The 23368-nt window shown below is 44.7% G+C and overlaps 1 protein-coding gene across 1 annotated transcript; it reads right to left on the bottom strand.

Annotated features, from left to right (window-relative positions):
- Nucleotides 1-1262: 1262 nt before the first annotated feature.
- Nucleotides 1263-13354, bottom strand: TMEM154 (transmembrane protein 154). The gene is made up of 6 exons (XM_072335941.1): nt 13207-13354; nt 8349-8675; nt 7289-7316; nt 6445-6530; nt 5297-5357; nt 1263-3151 (listed from the first exon to the last, which is right to left on the bottom strand). The coding sequence occupies exons 1-6, from the start codon at nt 13274-13276 to the stop codon at nt 3136-3138; spliced, it is 588 nt and encodes a 195-aa protein (XP_072192042.1). The 5' UTR covers nt 13277-13354; the 3' UTR covers nt 1263-3135.
- Between the last annotated feature and the right edge of the window lie 10014 nt (nt 13355-23368).

The raw sequence follows: 23368 nt of genomic DNA, 5'->3' as shown, positions 1-23368 counted from the left end.
GTTAGCAGAAAAAGACAGTTTTCCCATGAGCAGACAATATGAGCAGCACTGACTGTACAAAATACCCTGCTGGTGACTGTTTGTGTGGTCACATGAGCTGACTGACCTCTGTTGCATGTCAGCGTGTGGGAGAGCAGCTGGTGCTGCTCTTTGCTCCCATCAAACAGAGCTGCTGCTGTTCTTTTTTACTAATATGAAAGCACCACCTGAGCCCTCCCTTAAACTTTTAGCAGAGGTACACAGGATGCGTTTCCCCTGATGTTGATAGTGATGTGAGTGCAAGGGGATTGGCAGCCATCCCATCTCTCCTTCCCAAGCTAGCTCCCCCAACCCCTGCTGGCTCCATTTTAGGAAGCAGGTGTGGTGCTACTGATGGGGGTACAGTGGGGCAAGGACCTGGGGATGGAGCAGCAGCTCTGTGTAACCCCCAAGGGACTACAAATGCACCCCAAACTCTGCAGCCAACTCTTCTTCCCCTTCTTTCTAGACAAGGGGGATCAGTGCCCTAGAATACAGGTTTTAAAAGTCTGTGCCTGTGCTCAAGATGCTTCTTGCTAATGGGGTCTTTTAAATGAGATGGAAATAAGTTGTCTGATCATTGCTATGGTACTCTTCTACTGAAATATCCCACTGGGGAGGCTTGATAACCTGCATCCAGAATCGGCTGGGAAAGCATCCAGACCCTTATTGTGTACTTTGAAATGGTCAGAAAGTTCCAGAAGAGAAGAAATTTTGGCGTGCCTGTTTTTAGAAAGGATAAGCGGTCCAGCCTGGATCATTGCAGAGCTATCACCTTGAAATTAGTTCTGGGCAAAATTGATTTTTAAAGCTTGATGTAAAAATTGCTTAATGATGAACTTAATAAGGATTAATGCTTATTAACATGAGTTTAGCCGGAGGGAGCACTTCTGACTTCTGTGAACTTGCATCTTTTAAGACAAACTGAATCTCTGAGAAAATTATTTCAAATGGTTCCTCATTTTGACCACTGAGGATTAGTGTTAGTCTAAAACCAACAACAAAACAGTCTGTTGTGCCGTCACAGGCAGAGCTGGTGTGTGATTCATGGTTGTAAACACGCTAGGACTGTCTGAAGGATTGTGTCATGGCTGAGTTACTCCATACAATCTCACTTTAAGGGGTACAGTCTGTTTGGGAAATCCAAAATTAAAAAGCAATTAACAATAGACTCCATTTGTCACTGTTGCTAATTGCTGTAGCAGCAGTGCCTATGAACCAGCAGCCGGTAAAGAGCAATGGTCTCAAAAAAACATTTGTCATTTATTTGTGTGGGTTTTTTTTTTCCCCATAAGCCCTGAAAGAGAACATTCTCACTTCTGGACACGTTCTGGTTACTGCTTTACAAACAGCAGGAAGCCTCAGTGTACCATCTTTGTTCTATCAGAAAGAAGCTGCTGGCAAAGCTGCTTCTGGGAAAACATCCCCTTCCACTTTTTGATTGTCTTTATTTCAATCTTCCAATTTCCCCCTGCGACTGTATCATTTTAATTAGATATTCCAGGGAGTGATTTGTACTGTCAGAAACTTGTGGAAATATTTGAGGGAACGTTTCACACTCCTCTTTCACAACATTGTTTTTTTCCAACATTAAAAATCATCCAAGCAGGGAATACTGATTTAGCATCACTCATATAAGATCCACTCTTTGCAATCAATTATTTTGGATCAATGAAGAAATATTTCCTCTCTGAGGAAATTACTAGTTAACTGGTATCCAGTAATGAATAAAACCAAGGAAGTTGTTAGCTGTGAACACGGTGACACATTCTTATTCACAAAGTTGAGCCCTCCTCTGTCAGCTGTTAGTGAACATTAACTCTCCTCCCAGGAGCCTGGTGGCTTTCTTCACTTGCTGTCTTAAAGCAAGGTAGCCATGAAAGCATAGTACTGAAATATTTGCAGGCGAATTAAAACTGGTAAAACATCTTTTGAGTGAGAAGCATATTTAAATACAGTCTGATGACAAGTAGAATATAACAGGGCAGGATCTAAAGTATGGTGAGATGCAAGTTTTAAATACACTAGGGGGAAGCTTTGTATAGACAAGTATCCAGTCAGATGTGTTGAGTATTTAAATCACATCCATGACATGCTGCCTAAAATCAATGGGTGTGATACCGTAAATGTCTTCCAAACCTGAGGCATCTCAGCAGCCTGACTTTCCGATGTCACCGAAGGAAGGGGAGCAGGTATGTGAAGAGGCCAATGTCTTTCAGGTGTTCTAAGTTCAATATTCAAAAATCCAAAGCTGAAACCTTACTGCACCTGAAACCCTTGGACCTTGGTTAGGAATAATAATTTTATCTACCAAATGTGTTTGGTATAGCAATGAACTGTTCAATTTTCGTGTCTGTTCTGATGAAAAGAAGCGTTTCAAGCTGTGTCTGTAGCAGGCTGATGTTGATGAGCTGCACAGCGGGGGGTGAAGGGATGGGTGGGTGCTCATCTGCAGTTAACTGTCAGGCACATTTACAGTGTCCTTAATTTGAAGACCAAAACTTGCTGGGCTTCAGGCTGCTTCCTGGTGGATTCTGTGGGAGGGCTTTCCAGCTGCTGTCTGTCAGTCCTGCTCTTCTACTGCAGTAGCAGAAGTCCTGTGTAAATTTGTGCACCATTACCAAAAACCAAATTGCAAGATGAACAAAGCGTGAATATAAGGTCAGCAGCCTGAGTCAAACCAACTTAAACCAGCACAATCCAGAATGGTGGGTACTGTTCATGTATGTATATAAAACAAACCAGAAACAAACCAGCTTGCTAAACTTGGAATGTATGTGTTTTTGCTGGCTGCACTATGCAGAACTGTAGAGCTGTGTGGAAGCAAGGACAGCCTTTGGAAACTTCAGGGTGGGAGAAAGGAAGCTTCTCTTCACTCGTGCTGAATCTTGCTGCATTAGGAATTAAGTCAGCTCCTTAGCCTTACTGTAGCACTCTTCCTTTATTTTTCCAACTGGTTATATTTCTCTTCTGAAGATTGTAAGTAGAAGGACACAACAAAAGCATTTGCTTCTCCAGTCTCTTGTGGTGAATTGTGTTTGAATCCAGTTCGTCCACAAGCTGGGCTCTGTTAGCTTGAGTGCTGCTCCCTTTGAGGAGTTCTCTGCTGCCATAGCTTCATGATTCTCCATCACTGGGCATACATGAAAGAGAAAAAAACACTAGCATCATACTGCTTGGCTACTTCTCTCCTTCATATGAGAAAGAGCTGGTCCAGCTTCTGCTGGCTTGAGGCTCTCCTGCCACCAGGCATGGACTGAGAAATCAAATACCTTTTCCTAGACGTGGAGATTCCTAGACATGGAGACATTTTACATCTTGATTATTAATTTTAATGTTAAAACTGATAGGTGAATTTTCATTTTGATCCCTTGTTTTCTGCCTAGATAGCTTGCTCCCTGGCACTTTATTAACAATGTTTTATATGCACCAGAATAATAATATATATATATAAAAAAAAAAAAAAAAAGCAACTTGTGTTTAAAGAACCACAATATTAATTATTATCTTAATATTTTGCTTTATTTTTTAATGTTTTATTAAGCTTCATATAGAGGGATCTGTTATGTCCCAGCCTGAACTGATTCCTGAGTAAGTGGTGAAGGAGGTGGCTGGCCCAGGAAGCATAGGTGCAAGCAAATCACCTGTGCTTCCTACATGTCGCTCAGTCCACCCCTCCCTGGGCTCATTTAAGGGCTAGCATCTGAAGGGAGAACTTCTCATGGATGAGGGCTGCTTCCTGAGAAGGAGAGTTGTATAGCCAGAGACCCTCATCAGCTGTTCAGTGAGTCAAGTTTGTCCTTTATATGAGTATTGATGTTCCTAATTATACTTTGCCTTACATTGCAAAGAACTTATCAGAAACAGTTTTACTGCTTCTAAGGACCAACACTGTACTACAACCGGGGAAGAGTGAATTTCCACTTGTCCAGATTTGATTCTCCTTGAACCTCACTTCATTAGTTACCCCTGTGGATGCAATAAAGTGTGTGTGAGAGGGGCTTTGTTTAATCTAACTCAGCAATCCTGAAAGATAGGAGTTGTGCCTCTCTCTACCGGGGGAGCGAAGGTGCACAAGCCTTTGCCTGCCTCCTGTATGCATGGAAACCCTGGACATGATTTTATAACTAGGCTTCAAAGGCAAGATTTGTTTATACAAAACATATCAATATACATATGTATTTGTAACTCAGTGAGCTTATGTGTGGAGCAGATGAGCACCACCTTGAAGGGAGTTGGGGCTACAATCTCTTGCCCCTGGCGCACAACTTCACAGCCTTACTGCTCATAAATAAGATTTTGCAATGTAATAGCTTTGTGTTGTTTTACTTTGTGGCCTTCACTTTCCTTGCTCAAGAGATGCTGAAATAGGTATTTATCTGCACATACTTTTTGGGCATTATCTGGTCAGGAAAAAGTAACTGTTTTTGCCTAATAATAAAAGAACTGTTGGAAGGCACCTCTAGAGATCTAGACCAACTCCCTGCTGAACTGATTTACCTGGAGTAGGTTACAAATGTTCAGCCACAGAAATGAATGGGAACCAAGAAATGGTACCACTTCAACTGTGTTTTTACTTTCAAATGATGCATGTTCCAAAATTTCATATAAGATGAACTTAGGAAAAGTAGTTGATTAAGATAAACCATTAATTGCTGCGTTCTTTAAAATTCTATATTCAAAAAGTAGTTTTGGAACAACATTCATTCTGAAAACATCAAAATGTCATTAATGCAATGTTTTGTCTTGGATGCTTTCAAAACGTTGCCTTACTTAAATCATCACTCAAAACAATTGAGCCTTCACAGAAGCTCCCAAGCACCTTGCATCAAGAGGGAAACTAATGCCCAGACAACTGTGCTATGTCAGGCACTGAGAAGTTTCCTGCACCAAATCTGAGTGATTAAAAAAAGGACTAGAACTAAACTAACACCATTTGGGAAGAAAATTGGGAAGCTGATCTGAGTATTGATGTTGGCACCTCAGGCATTTGCAACAACAGCCTGATCAGCGAGGGAAGCTCTGTCTGTGCCATCTGCTTGTCTGTCCCACACAGGCTTGCTGCTGCAGGGTTACTTAGGGGTTTACAGGCAGCCACTGGTTTAAAATTAAAGAAGCATCAAACCACTTGAGCTGGAGCCAAAGCCCTCATGCATAAAACACTCTAAATCTGCCCACTAGTTGATCTACTTATTATTATATAGTTTAGAAATGAGGTTATCTTGAAATGACTGGCATTGACTGCATTTCTTCAAAAAATACAATGAATTCCAAGTACCTCGGATTGGCCACTGATTCTTTTTCTTCTTCTCTTACAGTAGGTAAACATTCACAGTCAGCTGGAAAAGGATAAGAAGCAAGATGATAACTACTATTGGCCGTTAGTCTATGTTTATTTCAGAATCGTGTCAACAAATTTGTACAGTGGCTCTGGTGTATAAATTTGCTCTTCTGCACCCTTCTATCTGTAAAATCTCCATGTCCCAAGCAGCATAAATGATATGTTTTAAATCCCCTTTGACAGTCATTATGGTAATTTATTAGTTAGAAATAAAAAAAACCCACACAATGGTTGCTCCCTTCTGTCTAGAGAATTAAAAGTTATTCTGCAGCGCTGCTTCCCCATGTGCTGTACTTAAAGCCTTTGTTCTACTGCTGTTTCTTAGAATGTGTTTTCTGCTGGAGTTTATAGACTAAGAAGGTCAAAGCCCCATCATGTGGCTGGAGCACTGTACTAATGCAAAGACATGCTCCAGAGGGTTCTGTGTCCTGAAAAGCAAAACAGCTTGAGGAGGTCAGACAAATGGACTGCTTGCATGAAAGGCAAGGGACCAAGAATGAGGAAATATCCAGGTTTTAGCATTTCCTAGCCAGTGGGAATCCGTTAAAGCAGATGCTTGAAAGTGTTAGCTTGAGGGAGTAGAATGTGCTACTGATGAGAGATACAGAAAGTACAAACTGCTGGCAGATTTGCTGGAGAGGTTGCAGAAGATGGGGAGCAGTGGCAAAGAGTAGCTTGCTCTTCATGCGGTGGGGGTGATAGAAGAAACAACACCAAGAAAGGAGGGATGCAGTCATAAGATAATTGCAGCAGTTTTAAGTAAGCAATTACTGAGTTAAAATGTGACTTTAAAAATATAAATTCTGTTCACAGCTACACTTGTGTTTACAAGTGCCTGCTGTAAACTCAAAACATTTATGATATTCCCTCATATGTTAAATATCTCCCACACAAACTGAAATACTCCTCTGAACAATCCCATCCTGACATTTGTGCTACTATTTCTGTAGCAGAGTCAAGAACATGACTAAAAATTCTTTAGGGAAATCAGTGACACAAATACAATGCCTTGCATCGCTTTTCTGTGTGTGGAGTTATGTCAGCTAAAAAGAGAGGAATGATGGAGTAGAGAGGTTACCATGTACCATTTTTGTTCATGCTGTTCATCCACTTATCGAGCTCTTCCATTTCTATCTCCATAACAGAGGGTGTGTCCTCTTCGAAAATAGGGCTTGAGAGGAGAGGAAAAAAGGCATTACACAAAAGCTTGAATCAACAAACAGTGATAAGGCCTCATTATTCCAGGCATATGTAGGCACTGTGAAAAGCATCCTAAGTGAATGACCCTGAAGAGGTCAGCCCGAAGGGTGTATGAAGGCAATGGTAGCAAGCAGAAGTCAATAGCTGGGCTTTACACGGCACGGCACACTGGGATAGCAGTGCAGAGGATGGTCTGGGGACTAGGTGGTGTGGTATGGGGTGCCTGGGAGCAGAGGGCTAGCATGGATATCCTAGACCCCTTCCATCTGTGAATAGCAAATTGGCAAAACAAATGTGTTCATCTGTGGAATATATGCTAAGTGTCCTATTATCACTGCTGCTCCAGTGATTGAGTTTTGTTGTAGCTTTGAATAGCAGTGATAGGGACTTAAAAGGGAAAAGCCCTAGCTATCCTAATTCTGAATTTATTTAAATGTCTCCACTCAGTCTTCTCTTTACTGATAGTTCCTGGAGTCACCTGGTTGAAGAATTATTTTTAGCAAATTATTTTTTCCTCCACTAATCCAGTTTTGTATCTTCCAGCACTGATTAGCAAGGCAGAGCTTGATAAAAGTTATCACTTGAGTCAGAGCTGTGCAGCTCTTAACTGTGTTTTGTTGGTTTTTTTTCTAGCACAGCCAAGAAGTGGGAAGACACTCTTGAAAAAACAGGGGTGAACAACACAGAGCTTATACTAAATGGGAGAAGAGTGATATGCACAAACTTTACCTTTTCACATTTTCACTCCCCAGCTCATCTGGAAAAGAAAAACAGTTTGTGTTCTGAGTTACCTTGTTTGTATATATGCTGTATTATCGGATAGTCTTCAACAGGCTCATTTCAGATGAGTTCTGTTTACAAAGGGTGTGACTGTTCCCTTTTAGAAGAAAGACAGAACAACCCACCCTGTTTGCCTGCAGTTTTCACAGTAGCCCATTTTTAATCCTGGGCACACTGATGAAGCTCATCATGAGCCCAGCCTGGCTGAGAGTGGGTGGATATCCATGTTGTGGTGGACATGAGTACACAAACACCCAGTTCACTAGCAAGGTATGCTTGTACACTACTTTAAACCAACTGACCTTTAATCAAACATGGCCTGTGGGTGCCAACACCAGCGCCAGCATTACTCCCCACGACCCTGGATCCATCCACTCCTTCCTCAACTCAAAATCCCACCTCCAAGCAATAGGAGCTGTGTGAGAGATCATGAGATGGTCTCTGGTCCTACTGGAGACCAGAAATGGGTAACAAGGTGCCTGTCTGGGAACTGAGTTTGCTAGGGGTGTGGGCTGACATAAGGCAGGTACAGCCTGAAATTGCCATGTCTGTTCCTGAAACACTGCTTCCCTTACTGGGGCCAGCTGGCTCATGTGGTTGGCACCCTCCAGAGTCCCTTACAAACATCCCTGGAAATGGTCATGCCTGTTCTTATTTTACCGAAGTGCCCAACCATCTCACCCTGCAGGCAGTATAAGGTGGGAGTAGTGCTTGATCCACCTTGTTTGTAGTTGTTGAGCACAAAGATAAAGTTGCACAGCTGTGGCCCCATTCTGCTGTGGGTATTGTGAGGTGCTGCAGCTCAGCACCGTGGCTCCATGGGCTGAGAAGCAACTACAGCTCCCAACATGGGGCTGCTGCATGGCTCTCCTTTTCTGCACAGGAGACATGGAACTAAAAACAGAGACAACCATCCTAACTGGAGCAACCTGACACTTGAAATAATTTGTTAAATGATGTCAAGCGTGTGGTAAATATAGCCTCCCAATGCCCAAGAAGAGAAGTTTACCTTGCTTGGATTTTTTCCTGTTATGGAATATTATAAAAATGATGACCAGCAAGACCAGCAGGGCCAGCACCACTGCAGGCACAGCATACACTAGGACAGATGGCTCTTCCGTCTCTAGGCTCCCGTTACTGCTCGTGTCGCTCAGTTCAGGGCTGGGTGTACTTTCTATTTCCAGGCTGACTTCAGTGGACCCTGCAGTGACCAGCACTGGCTGGGGGCTGCTCACAGTGGCAGGGGACGTGGGAGGTGCAGAGGGAGGAGGTGGCACTGTAGCAGTGGGTAGTGCTGCTGTTCCGTATCCAGAGCCATCCTCGTCATTTTCAGAGCCTGCCAAACACAGGGGGACAAGTTAACATTTTGTGGGTTTCATCAATGTTATCAGTGAGTCAAATCACGCAACTCTGGTATTCATTCAAAGCCTTAAGAAAGATAATCAATGAATGCAAGCACACACACCTGAATTGTTGGCCTCTGGATGCTAAACTAGATGGCAAGTCTACCACGTCCACCTCAATGTGGTTCTTCAGCTGACTTGTTCAGGGACATTGATTTTTATCTTACCCCCTGTTTTCGGCAGGTTGCCATCATGGCGCAGCATTTATGCCATAAAGAAGGATGGAATGGCATGACCTCTGCAGTGATATGATTGTCTCTGCTGTTGTCAAGTGCTGGGCAGATAGAGTTTCCACTTGAGTTAGCCAGAGCTTCAGGTTTTTAGCTCCTCGTTGCTGGCATTTCAAATCTCACAGGACTGGATCCGAAAGCACTTAGCATTTAAAATGCTTTGGTAAACACATTAATCTTCATAATGGCCCTGAGAGATGAGCAGTTATCATCTCCATTTTACAAATGAGAAATCAGAAGGACAGAATGCTGTCCTTCCCAGGGACACTGAGAAAGAGAGGAAAACTGAGGTAAGAGCGCTATCTCTTGCTTCACCCACCCTGCAACATCCTCACCGGCCAGGTCTGTCTCAAGGAGGAGCTGAGCATCCCATGGGACTGTGTGCCAGGAACCCCAGTTTCAAATGAATGCAATGCTCTGAGTGAGACAGCAGCAATCTATCTGCCTCTTTATGCCAGTTGTCATGCAGGCATCTGATTGTTTCATTCTCTCCTTAAAGCTAGGAAAGAATGTTAATACTTACTAAATAACACGTAGTACTTCAGTAAGGTATTTGGCTACTATGAAGGCCCCTAACCTGTTTCACTGCAGCACAACAAGGTGAATGTTAGCTCTTTGGTGGCAAAAGGCTTCAAGTCAGTAGCCTCCATGCCGTGTTCTTCCCTATTCAGCCAAGAGCAAAGCACAGCCTCTGCCTCCCTGCAGGCAGTGACTCCTTATGCATGTGCTCCTGTGATCTGCTGGCTCTCATTAATCCTCTCATTACAGAGGATGGGAAGAAGAGAGCCTCTCCATTACTCTTTTTAGCAACCTGACTTCTCTCTAGAGGTAGTTCATAGTCCCAGCGTTTGCAGCTCCTCCATTTATACCACATATGTTTACCTCCATCACTGTATGTGGCCAAGAGTGCTGCCGGCAGGGCAGACACACCGCTGTGTGCATTCCTGCAACCACAATTTTCTCTCTGCTGTGGCCATCCCTCTGACACCTGTCAGCTGCCTGGGCTGGTAGATGTACAAGGACAAGCATCTTGCTAAAAATAGTGCAGAGGGGAAAGGGCGTGGGGGAAATTGTTTGTTTTTCATTTACTAGTAGAGCTAAGATGGATTTTTCAAATGTCTGAAGCATGAGGTGACTCTAAAGCAAAAGCAAACAGTCACATCTCATTAAATGCAACACCAGGCTTACAGCTGCGGCATGTGCTGTGTTTGATTTCCAAGACAGACATTTTCAATGTCTCCACTACTTTTTATTTGCCTATATTTGAACTGCAGAGCAGATTTCAAGCTATCTATCTTTGCATGAAATAGAATTACTTTATTTAGTCTCTGGATAAAGAAAATGGCAAATCACAGGGAAGAGTGACCTTGTCGCCACGTATTCTTGTTCACTTTACATCATTCCAGGGACAAAACAGCCTCTTTTTTTTGGACAAGATTTCCTCTCGCTAGGGCATTTTCTTCAAGCAATTAGGCTGTCTTTCAGCATCAGGGCGGCCGATTGCACAAGTTTCCTGCAAGCACCGTGCTCACTTCCCTTGTTCCCCCTGTAGCTGTGGCAAATCCCATGCTACCCTGCTGCCTGCCACTCTGGTCCCCAGCATGGGGATACTATGTTTGTGCTTCCGAGCCTGCCTTTCAGGGCATGCAAAGGGAGCTGAATGTCCCAAGCAGCTTTTATACCAGGACCTGAACAGCTCCACAAACAGCATTTCTGCTGTAGCTGCATTTCTTCCCCTGAGGTTTGCGTCGAGGCACTTGGAGGTGGCAGTGGGAGCTGTCGACAAAGCAGGCAGGCAGACAGGTTTCTGGTTGTGGCTGGATGAGAGGCAAAATAAAACACTTGCAGTCAGCGCACTGATTTCTGCTGGTGAGGCCCTGATCCGCCTGCTCTCATTGAGCCTGTGGGCTGCAATCTTTGAGGGGAGTTTTCCAACTTACACTACGGCTCCTACTTGCAGAAGAAAAAGGGCTGAGAAGAGCAGGTCTAAATCAGTGGAACAGTCAGGCTTAGTAATGTGAGAATTGTTGGTTTCTCCATACTTTCCTCTAAGTTATACAAACACAGTGGCAGGAAGACTCGGGAGAGGGAGGCAAATCCAGCAGAGGCCTGGAGGCCCTGCAGAGCAAGGAAGCCCTCCACTCACAGCACCACTCCCAACCTTTGCCCCTCCTGGCAATGCACTCCCACGGCTCCATGCCATGCGCGTGGCGGCTTGGCTGTGCCTGACTCACCCCTCGCCCTGTGCTGATCTGAGCACAGCCGCTCCCTGCCATGCCCAGGGCCTGCCCAGGCTGCATGCTACAGCAGGTCGCTACCGGCACAGCCGCAGGCCCTGCAAGGCACCAGGAACATCTCAAGGCGGCTGCTCTGTCAGTTCTGTTAGAGAGGGGTGCTTGGAAAGTGCTGTCTGGGCGTTACCTGGAGCAGGTAGCCAGTGTTGGAGCTCCTTTCTAGGCAACAGAAAGCTGTGCTCCCACTCCACCTAAATGCTCTTTTAATGGCCAGTGTTGCCTGTTTGGTCCTGTGCTTGGAGCTGTACTGCAAGCTTGTAGCCTCGTCCATCACCCTGAAAGCTACAGCTTTTCCAAACCAAACTGTGTTTTTAGTTACAGTTTGATCCCATGCCCTTCCAGCTCCACACCAGTCACATGCAACCCTGCTACATCCAGACACGTGGGTGCACACCTCTCAGTGCTCCTTGCTCTCATCAGGGCTCTGAAATTAATGATTCAGGGGCTCAGCAGCGATCATGAAGTCTCTCAGGGCACTATAGCCTGGGGTCACTGACTGAAATTTAATGTAATTTCCCCCTGGATGGAGGCAGCACTGGTACCTGGGCACGCTCACTGTGCTACTCACTGTGCTCTCAGGAATTGCAGGGTGACCAGGACAAAGCTGTCTGTGTATCACAATCCAAATGGCAAGGCAGGGGTTTTACAAGGCTCCAGTGCGGTGTGGGAACAGGGTTTATAAGACTGCCATCTGTCTGTGCTGCGAGGTCTAATCACACTCCCATCACCTGCTGTGGAAGCGCTTTCTAGATAGCACAGGTGAGACAGCAGGGATCCCTGAGCCATGTCTGGGGCTGGAGGAGATAGGAGGAAAGCACCCAGAAAACTGCTGCCCTGTCAGTCTGTGAGCAGAAAATGGTGAGCATGCAGGATGCCCTGGGGGAGCTGGCCACAGCAGAACTCTCCGAGCCCAGCTGTGGCTTGTATAAGTACCTGTAGAAACTCAGATCCCTCCGAGTCTGTTCCTCTTGTCTCTGTTTCACTGAGACCTCTGCTCTGCTCCGTTCCTGATGGGATTTTTCTTCCCATGGATGCTTTGATCCTGAGGCACGTGCAAAGCCTGCAGCACATTTTCCTGACAAGCCTGCAGCACGGCGGGGCTGCCTTTAACGCAGGCAAGACCAAACCATTTTGTAACAACTCTTACCTCATTCTTACAGCTAAGCACGATTGCTAACCGCGATAAGGTCTGCAGCATGCCTGGAACCTGCAGCCCGATTATACAGCCTGGAATAGTACCGACTTTCAGGAAAAATAAAATGAACAACCAAAATACAACACACCTATTTCTCCCTGCCCGCAGCTTTAACACACTCCTGATCCACAACAAGGCAGCGGGCAGTGGCTGGCATGATGCCGGGAGGTACGCCGTCCCCACGGAGCAGCCCCACACCTCAAGCTGTGAGCTGCACGCCCATAGAAGGAGCCCTGAGCACTCAGCCATGGGCAGCCCTGCCCTCGGAGCTCCTGAGCACTCAGCAAGGCAGGCTGCCAAATATTGATCTCAGCACTGGCTGTTCTTTTGGGTTTCGGATTATCAGTGCTGGAGAAATCAGCAGCTGGCTTTTGAGTGGAAGGAGAGCTTGAGCTTGGTCTTCAGCTTTACTATTGCATACAGTGGACAGTCTGGGTGTGGGATTAGGAAGGTACAAGAAATGGTTAACATCAGACCCCAAAGTAGCAATGAGCAAGACTGGAGACGGCAGTTCCCACACACCTAGCCTGACATTTCGGATTACATCTCCATTACACAGCCTTACATCTAAGGAGATGCAATAAGAAGACACCACCAGGAAGGAGCCAGGCAAGCGGAGGTGGCACGCAGCTGCCGGCAGCAGCCAGCAAGCTCCCGCAGGTCCCCTCTCCCTGAAGCCAGCCAACAGCTGTGACTCCCCAAGACCCCACCAGCTCCCGGGGTCCCCATGCCAGGGGCCACTCACCATCTTGAGTTGAGCCGTGCCGGACCAGGAGCAGGGTGCTGAGCAGAGGCACCCATCCAGGCGCCAGCATGCTGCCTCGGCCTGCGCAGCTCTCTGCTGGCTTCGGCAGAGCATTTACATTTCCTGTTTCCTGCCCCCGGTGCCTCCGAGTTGTGCTTCTTTGGGAGATGGGCTCCGTTTGATTGTTTTTAGGAAGTGATGTAATGCCGTCCGGGCCTGTCAAGCAGGCAAGGATTGCAAAAGCAAGAGGAGGCTGCTCCTCCAGCTGAGGCACCTGTGTGGGCTTCCCGCCCTCTCTGCTCCCGCCTGCTGGGACGGTCCTGACACCAACCACTGCCTTCAGCACAGCGGGGCTGAGCGGCATCCACACCTTGCATGGCCTGGGCACAAACACCACGTGTCTATCTTAGGCTGGGTGGCTTCAGGTTGTCTTTTGGGGCAACTGAGCCAGTGCACCACAGTAACACCACACTGTTTCCAAGCCCCACTTGTCCCATTCAATGCAATGCTAATTTGCCATCCCAAATGGCGGCCTCCAAAGCTGAGCTGCCTCCAAGAAATGGGTGAAAAAATGCCGGCCCACCTAGCATCCAGTATTTTGGAATAGTTTTGGCAAAGAGAAGCATAAAAGCTCCTTGTTCAGAGCAGGTGCTCAGCTGGAAAGCGCTCAGTGAGGGCAGCAGGTGACAAGGGGACAGAGGGACCTCAGTCACACCTGCCCACATGCAGAAGGGTTGGATCATAGGTTTGTTCGCTCCACTGCAAAAGCAGCTATGAGATCTAAAATTCACCTGTCTGCATCCAGCAGAGTCCACAGTCCAACTTTTGCTCTGGAGCATCACAGATTTGAGCCAGTTTAGATCCCTGCTGAAGCTCTTTCCAGTACTAAACTTAGGAAGAAGAGATGCATGCTGCCTGTGAAGCAGCTTCATGGCATCTCCCCCAGACATCAGTCTCTGTCAAAATCTAGTTTCTGGTGAATTACTGGAAGTTGGCAGTGGTGAATCTTTCTATTCAGGCTGGTAGAAGAAGCTGAAGTGACTAATTGCTGCTCCGGTTCTGCAGCTAATAACTTTTCTTAACACATTGATGCTTTTATAGGTCATCAGTCATGGTTTCTTAGCTCAAGTAGCAAAGAAATAGGTCAGCAATTCATTTAATGGCCAGCTTGTTAATAGATTTAAAACGCTCGAATGACCAAGCTAACTAACAATTGGAACTGGTCGCATATTACTGGCAGTGTACCTTTATGCGCCGCTTAAGACAGAGAAGGAAAAAAGCAAATCTACAGCACTGCAGCTGCAAGAAGATAAAGAGGAGCTCTGACAGCACCAAGTGGCTGATAACCATTTCTGAGACACTTCCTTTACTACCTGATAATCCTTCCCAGACAGATGCTTCTGAGGTGAGGCGTGAGCATGCATTTAAGATTTTCTTGTTAAAACATTGCATAAGTTCCAAGTGTTAGTAATAGTGAGTAATTAATATGGCTGCTTTCAATTATTGCTCATCCACATTGCAGCAGTGCCTGGCATTCCTAGTCCTGGGCCAGATCTTTTCCACACCAAAAGTATCAGCAGACAAAAACCTTTTCCCAAAGAGCTGGCTGATTTAATGTACAATTGCATTATCCACCTTTCATTTCTTTCCCTAGTTTGCCACTCTCAGTCTTCCTAATGCCACGTGGGCTGCAAACATTTTTCTCTCTGCTTACCATGTGCTGCATATCTGTCTGTGTACGTTCTGTAGGTGTAGCCCAGCTCACTCATCCCTTACTAAAACCTGAGATAGACTGGAAGGGAAAAGAGGAAAGGACTTATTTACTGCTCTTTTTTCCCCTTATATTTCTACTACACAAGACAGTCTCCCTTCCTCTTTTCCCTTGAAGTCTTTCCAGATAGGTTAAAGCATTTCCCACTTGGATCCCCACCAATCATTTTTGACACACGTTCAGTTGAAAACTCGTGGCTGCCCCTCGAGAGCAAGATAACCACCCACTGGTGTGTACCTAATTAATGATTTATAAGGCAAATTAAAGTTCAGAAAACGTGACTTCATGCCACATCACATTTTAATTAAGACTTCAGAGCAATACAAAGGCAACTTGGCATGGATTTAACTATTTCAATGCACGAAATGCAGCTGCTCCTGCAGAGCCAGTCCCAGGTAGGAGTGCTCCTAGCAGCCACTTGCACAATTTCAGCTATTTATTTATTTATTTATTTAGAGCCCTTTTTGTACCTTGTGATCATGCTTTCTTGATTGCATTAGTGAATACAAAGGGAGGGTGTCCAAATTCAACCTGCTTTGAAACCGGAGGTTTTCCTACCTGCAGCTGCACAAGAGCAGTGACCACCTCACTGCAAAACAAATACGTGCATTTGGAAACTGTGGTGGCTGCAGCCACAGGGGGTCTTTGTGTGAGAGTCGGGTGGTGCCTGGTAATTTTATAGCCCTTTGTGTACTGAGTGGGATTCACGATCCACCTTAGCAAAAAGAAATGAGAGACAAATGTAAACTTCCTGTGTGGATGTGGATGTCATCCAGCTGGAAACATCTGTGCATGTTTTAGGTACTGTTGGTAGTTGGGCTGTTTGCTAATCCCTTTTTAATCAGAGAAATGTTTGCATCACTGTGATTCCAGGGACGCCAGCGCCACAACTTAAGAAAAACAGCAGTGTTTTGCAACGCTGTGGCCACCTGACTCACGCTCTTCTTGTTCCTCTTTCCTATGAGAGCCCCATTAGCACCACAGCAGCTGAACCTTTGAGAGCAGCGAGGCGCATTGCCGTTTGGTGATAGAGCTTAAATTAAAAACTTGTGCTGCTGCAGCGTGTCTGCTGCAGAAGGCAGCAGCTGATGGGTCTGCTCTGAAGCACAGACAGGGCCAGTGCCTGTCAAGTTCTGCCGGTCTGCTAGTTAGCGTCTTATTCCTGCCCCTGAGAGCTGTTGGGAAATGACAGATAACATTTTCCCACAGGTCACCATGAAAGAATGGGAAATTGCACTGCATCGCAATTTGCTGGGGCATTAACAGACATGCAAAAGGCCCCCAGGGGACAGAATGGTGAGCAAAGCCCATGGCAGCCCCCAGAGTCATCCTCAGTGCTGGCTGTGCCCATGCTTCTGAGGGCGGCAGGGGTAGGTGGAAGCTGCCAAAACACAGTTGCCACAATCAGGTCACGCATGGATAAGAACCTCATGTGGGTCTGTGCAGCAAGTAAAGCTCTCTGTCCAGCAACCATCCTCAGCTCTTGGGCAAGTGGTGTTTTATTTCAGAGATTCTCAGGAAGAAAATTTACACTTTTCTAAGAGCAGTGCCACCAATGCAAGCTAGAACAGTGCCTAAATGATGACATACTGGCCTTAACTGAAACAGCACAGCTGAAATTGGAGGGTAATAAAAGTACTAAATGCAGTATGTGCCATTTTTACAACCTCTGAACAACTGCTTGTGTACATTTCTGCCCAGCTTTATTGCCTTTTTCTTAGTTTTCCACCTCCACACATCACAGACCATAAAACTGTGGCTAAAATATTTTGGAGACTTCAATAGGAGCAGAAAGAAAATATACAATTGTACTTGAGCACATGCGGATGTTTGTTTCTAAGTTCCTTTTCAACAGAATGAGAGCTTCTAAGGAGCAGTGATAGCGCCTCCAAATTCACCTGAAGTTAGCACTGAAAGATCACTGGTAGCCAATGCTCTGTGAGGTCTCAGAGAAGAAATGCCAGCCTGCACATTACAAGGCCAGGAATCGATTTTCAGGTAATTCCAACAGTGCAGCCCTTTGACAGAAATGTAGAGGTCATTCACCTCCTCCTGGTCAGAAGGCCAGAAGCAGGGTGTGACCGAAAGAAAGTGGTTTGTAAAGGGTCTGGGTTTTCTTCCTGATCCTTTCTGTATTAATAACAGTTTTGGTTACTTGCAGAGCAGCACAGGGGAGTGCTGGTCAGAGGCTGGCTCAATTCTTTGGAAACAGTCATGCAAATGTCATTCTGCAATGCTGAGTTGGAGTCTGAGACCGACGGACCTACCTAGATATGATTTTTCTCCTGGGTTGCCACGTATCCCAAACTCACACTCTAAGTGTGCGCAGTGTAAGCAATCCAAGATTAGTTGAAGCAGCGGGAGGTCCATGGGGGCACGGCAGCTGTGCTGAAGGAGAGGACCCTTCTGCTCCCCATCAGGGTTTGGGAGGACATCTGAACAGAAGGAGGCTGGCTTGGAGGCCTCACTGTGGGATGGGGACAGTGCTAAAGTGTTGCTGCAGCAGCAGATCTGTCTGTAACTTGAAGTGCTGGGAATAAAGTCTTTCTGAAAGAAGCTGTATAGGCACAGGGGAGACCAAGGGCAAGGTACAGGGAGAGATGGAGGGTGGATGTGCTTTCAGCAACTCAAGCAGGGGAAGAGACAGGAGGGCACTGAATTATCTGCATGGCACGTCGGCCTTACAGAGGTGCCTAGTAATTAGCTGCCACTTTCAAGTCAATGCTTGATTAAAATTTATCTTGAAAAAATATGCAGTGCTTTATAGAAATGGAAACATTTCTTTTAGTCTGGTAATAAAAAATGGAGCTGATGAAAGGGAGTACTGAAAAACAACTGTAAATCTGCCTCAGGTATAGTCATCAGTGCATTCAGCAAAATGAAGGGTGGAGAAAAGAGATACTTGAGGAAAAGCAAAGTATGTTTTTAAACCCATTCTTGTTTTTATTTCTAGGGTGCTTCAGACTGACAGCACGTTTCTTCTTAGCTGTGCGGGAAGCATAAGAAAAGAAGAAAATCACATCTGTGCAGTAGTGTTCTGCCATAAAAAAATGCAACAGCACACCCAAACTGCAACACGAGCTCTAACAATTTTCCAGCCACTCCTTAAATCTGCAGATGAACTTTGATGTCCTAAAATAATGCTGCTTAAATGTTGCTTGAGACTTTTTTAGGCTGTAGCAGCTGTCATTTGATCCTCCCGTCTAAGTCCCTCTCTGTATCTTTGAAGCAAAATATTCTCTACATTTTCCTTTGCGTATTTCCACTGTAATTACTGATCTTCACTTCTCAAATAGCTAATATAGGGTCCAGACTATAAAGGAACAATAAAGAATGGCTTTTTTAAAGGTGTTCACATACCTAAGGATGCAAATAAGTGCTAACCACATTCCAGAGTATGGGTATCTGATCTGGGACAAGTTTGGTTCTCAGAGACTTTGCAAAAGTGCATGTTCCTAGCCAGCCATTTAAATGCCTTTACAGGATCCAGTTCCACCAGCCCAGCTCTGTGCCAGAGCAATCTTCTAAAGTCATGGAGGCAGCCTCTGGCCTTGCTTTAGATGAGCTCTGAAGAATTTGGACATGTATTTGAGAGCTCAAACAGTCCCACTGGAGTCAAAGAGGCAGTGTCCATCACAGAAGCAGACACATAATGTTAAAGAAGAATGTGAAATTCCACACATGAATTGAATCTGTGTACACAAAGCGGAGGCAAAATGCAGGTTGTCAGGCTGTCTGTCAGCCTACATTCCATCCATGTTGTTCTTTGATGTTAGGTCCTCACACATAAAAGTGTCGGGATTCCTGATTTTACCAAAACATGGGTAGCTGTCTATATCCTCTTCTTGCTTGAGTTTGGCACGGGAGAAGTCTGTTCCCAAAGCACTGGGTGGGCTGCAATGTGCATATTCACCCTTCAGTCCTATATGCAGTGCTCTGAAGACTAAGGTACCACAGAACTGCAATTTTTGTACTTATCTGTGCCCATGTGTGAGGGAAGCAACATTATAATTCAGCAAGAATGAACCCCCCAGCTTTAGCAGGGGGTTGGACTCGATGATCTCTAAAGATCCCTTCCAACCCCAGCAGTTCTGTGATTCTATGTACCTTGCCCTAGGAGCCAGCGTCCTAGCAAGGTGCTGGCTCATGACATGGCTATAACTCCCTAATGCTGTCTGGGGAATGAGAGCTGGCCCACAGGGTGCAGCATGGCCTTCCAGCTCAGCAGGCATTGTAATACATGAGGAAATGCTAGCAGAGCTCCCACAAAAGAGGTGGCTCAAAAGGATCATGCTGCCTTCTGTGCTGAGTGCACAGCGCAAGCCTCTGAGACGAGGTGAAAGGATGAAGAAGTCCTAAGGAAGTTTTAAATTCATAAAGCTCCCTAATCTCTATTCTGAATAATCCCTTAGGAAGATTACGTTCATTTAAATTTCATATAATCTCAATGCCCAAGATGATATCTGCCTTCCTTGTACTAGCACTCAAGAGATCATTGCTAGGAATGCAGCAGTTAAATGGGAAAGCAGGTTTGAAACTGCACATGTGAGTCACAGTTAGGTGCAGACCATGATATTGGGTTAATTAGGCAATGACTAAGTTCTCTTACTCCCCCAAAGTCTGTGGTTGCTATTAAGCCATCAATATTTAAGATGCAGCTTCAGGCTGATTTTCAAGCCCCCCGGGCAGCCAGCTTGCCCAGTACAGCTGCAAGCAGAGAAAGCCAAGCCATTGTCACTCTATCAGATTCTGATGGATCTTCGAAGGCACAGCTTGGCTCTGGGATAGGACAGGTAATCCCCTTTGGGATTGCTCCTTGCCTTCACTACGTTGGCTTTACCCTCTGCAGCTCCACTGTACTGGGTCTCAGCTGCCCACTTCCACTTGCCACGAGGCTGTGGCACACCACATGGCCAAATTCAGGAACCGATGAAAGCCACACCAGTTTTCAAGCCCATCCAACTCTTCTTGCATAGAGCTGCACTGAAATACCTCTCCTACGCAGGAAACTTGCTTCAGCTCTGCTTTGTCTCTAAGCAAATTTCTCTTTGCTTACTGAACATATACGAGCCCTGGGCAGTCAAAACTTGTGTCAATTAATTTTGAAGTGGAGCTGAGGTATAGGTGCTCATTTCTTGCCATCCTAAATCGAGACATCCTGCATTGCTTATCTGTTTGTTTGTTTTTGTGGCTAATTTGCATACGGATGTGGTCTTTGAATATTAATTTTGAATAAAGAGTTCTGCTCAGCCCAAGTAATGAGTTCTCCTTGATCTTCTGCAAAGGGATTTCAATGGACCAAGAGCTCGCCTTTTGGCTCCTTCTTTTTGTGATCCATACGATTTCACCTGAGAATCCCAGGCCAAATGGACAGGCTACAGAGCCAAACAGGGCACAAGGATCTAGAAACTCGTAAAGAACTGCTGGAACAGAGTCAAAGAAATCAAACAAAAAATGTCAGTTCAGACAAAAACATGGATAGCAAATGGCTGAGCTGCTTGCCTCAGTCTGGCTTTATTTGTTTGTTTGTTTCTTTGTTTATTGCAAAATTAGCTATGTGAACAGCAAAATCATTCTTTGTGCAGCTTTTGTTCCTGGGTTTAATTTTTTACAAATGTAAAAGACGAATCATCCCCCTGCAACAAAAATTGGAGAGGAAAAAATCTGAAGAAAAAAGTGAATTAAGGGAAAGTGACATTCTTGGATTAATACATGACCTTTGAACCAAGTATCACGAAGACATGCAAGTAAAAATATAAAGTACAAAGTCAAGAACTGGATAACTGTGGAGAACTGGTTGTCTCCACAAAATGTTACATATTTGGTTTTAGAGAAGAGAAATGGATGTCAGATCACTGAAAGGAAGGAAAAGGGGACTGAAATGCTGTAAAAAAAACCTTAGACGAAGCCAGTAAACAAGAAGGGAGGAAAGATCTAAGGAACTGAGGTAGGAAGAGTGATACTTAGAAATGGAAATAGAAAAGTGGCTGGTGGCAAGAATTCTGTGCAGGTATATAAGGGCTACAGATAAAACAGAAATGGAAGGGTTCAGATGAAGATATTAAATGTCAAACTGAGACTCTGAGGAGTACAGATCAGAAGGGACCACTAATAGAAGGAAAAAACGGAGATACATGAAAGCAGAGGAACATGTGCTTTGTCTATTTCTAAACCAATTTCTATTTGTAGGCCTATTTCTAAAGCTTTAAGGAGAGCTGGATGAAAATACTAGCAAATCAGGGGAGAAAAAGTAGTATGGACATGCTGAACATTCTGAACTAAATGGAGCAAGGATTTGGGAAGGCATATAAATACAGCAACACAGAAATTGGGGCCTGAGATCACAAGTGTGTGTACCTGGAGAGTGACAGCAGCTAGCTGACACATGAGGTGCTTCAAACATTGCCTGCAAGAGGCAGTACCAGGAAGGTGCTCAGAGGTGTCTCATTTCCCTTGGTGATCTTTAGTAACAAGGCTAAGAAACTAGGCAGGAAATGGGATGGTGTGAAGGCAGTGGTAGACATGGCTTTCAAGGGAAGTACTGAGAAATATAGCATGGCATTTTAAACACTGTTGGAAATTGTCTTCTCACCGAAACAGGCAGAGAAGTCAGGATGGCATTCATTCACTGGACTGGCTGCTGAAATCTGTAATTCACACTCTTCTGCAGCTCCCAGTGAGCAGAGGTGACACTGTTGTAAAAAAGCTGTCAGGTCACTGCTTGTTCCACTGCCCTGCCCTCACACCAAAGTGGTGTGGCTTTAGCTAAAGGCCACAGTCGCAGCTGTAAGACAGAAAATGCATCTCAGGAGAGTGGGCTGGCCTAGAAGGAATGGCAATGGACTACACAAGAACTATAGTCTGTACAAAGCTGTAGAAGAACAGTGTACAGAACAAGGCTGCCATGCACTGGGCTGTTCTCAGCTGTGGCAATGATTTTTCTATCATTAATGAAGGGATTGATGAAAAGTAGGCTGTTGCTCCATAGATGGCAAATATTTCATGGACGGTTGGACCGAATGATCTTGGAGGTCTTTTCCAAACTCGGTGATTCTGTAATTTCAATTAGAAGAGATTTTTTTGCTCATGTACTGATGAATTTTGGTTCAGGTTTTCAAAAACGGAAACTGCAAGACAAGCATATTAAAACATCTACATGCAAATACTGACTTCCTTGTTTAAATATAAAAGATTATCTCTGGCGGTACCACCATTCAGTTCCCAATAAGAATTTATTCAAAATTTCAAAAGCACACCCAATTTGCACATTACTTATTTCAAGAGAGACTCAGAAGATGGTTTTGATTATATCAAACTTAGTTCCCTTTTATTTTTCTTCCCCCCTTTTTTTTTTCTCTTAATATTTTGGCCTTATTTGAAAGTTACTTATGTTCTTATGGTTTAATATTTTCAGTTCATATTGCATGAAGGAACTTTGGGTTCCTGCAAATGACCTCTTTGCCAAAGCACAGCATTATTACCTTACTATAGCGTGAAGTAGAAAAGTGTTCAGGAAAAAGCTGTCTGAAAAGAACACCTGAAGTTTTAGAGAACCTGCTTTTTGTAGACAAGGCTCTTATCTCTAAATGTTGCACTAAAACAATATTCCACCTCACTCTCTAACAGATATGACCACAGCCATATGAAGCTAATAGTATCTTGAAGGTTTATCCAGACATGGTAGAAAAATCTCTTGCTCAGACTGTGTGCTCATTCTAAAACTACCAATGTCTGCATAGCTTACCACTTCCCTTTTCACTGTTAGCATGTAGGACGAAAGGAGTCATCGCTTCCCCTGTTAACAAACACCTGCAATGGGAACAAGCTTCAAAATCAACATTCTCTGTTCAAGAATAAATTGACTGCAATCTGAGTATCAAGGGATATTTGGTCTCCTAAATAATTTAGAAACTGTGGTGTTCAGGTACAAAGGGCTTCCCTAAAGAAATGATTGTAGTGACTGCATTTTAGCTTGCTGTCTTAAAATGAAATAGAAGATCAGGAGAAAGTCACATACATCCTAAAGATCTGTGATCTTGATGAGTTGTACATTGTTTAAAGCAAGCTCTACAATTTATCTGCAAAGTTCAGACTGAATTACTAAATTCTTCCTGTTGTTCTCCTTTGTGGGTGTTGCAACACCCAGTTATTGCTTTCCTCCATCATCAGCTGATGATGGTATCTCTGACCTCTTGACTTGCTAATCCTCACCAAGCAAAGGCTGCAGCTCTTGTAAACTGAATCCACTTACTGAGATGTCAGGCTTTTTCATACAGATCAACACTTCACACTGAGTGCTCTCAGAAGGAAACAGAGAGCCTCCTTATCTGCACTCCAGGCCTATGAGGTCTGCAGAGTTGAATAGGAAACGACATACAAAACTACTAAAGA

This window comes from Excalfactoria chinensis, chromosome 4 (assembly GCF_039878825.1).
Source record: "Excalfactoria chinensis isolate bCotChi1 chromosome 4, bCotChi1.hap2, whole genome shotgun sequence".
Classification (NCBI taxonomy): Eukaryota; Metazoa; Chordata; class Aves; order Galliformes; family Phasianidae; genus Excalfactoria; species Excalfactoria chinensis.
The sequence above is the reverse complement of the archived record's forward strand: the minus strand, read 5'-3'. Positions and strand labels throughout refer to the sequence as shown.

Coding starts and splice junctions, on each gene's coding strand:
- TMEM154 (XM_072335941.1), bottom strand. CDS start 13,276: ATGCTGGCGCCTGGATGGGTGCCTCTGCTCAGCACCCTGCTCCTGGTC. Junction 8,676..13,206: donor GCACGGCTCAACTCAAGATG/GTGAGTGGCCCC, acceptor TGTGTTTGGCAG/GCTCTGAAAATGACGAGGAT. Junction 7,317..8,348: donor CAGGAAAAAATCCAAGCAAG/GTAAACTTCTCT, acceptor TTTCTTTTCCAG/ATGAGCTGGGGAGTGAAAAT.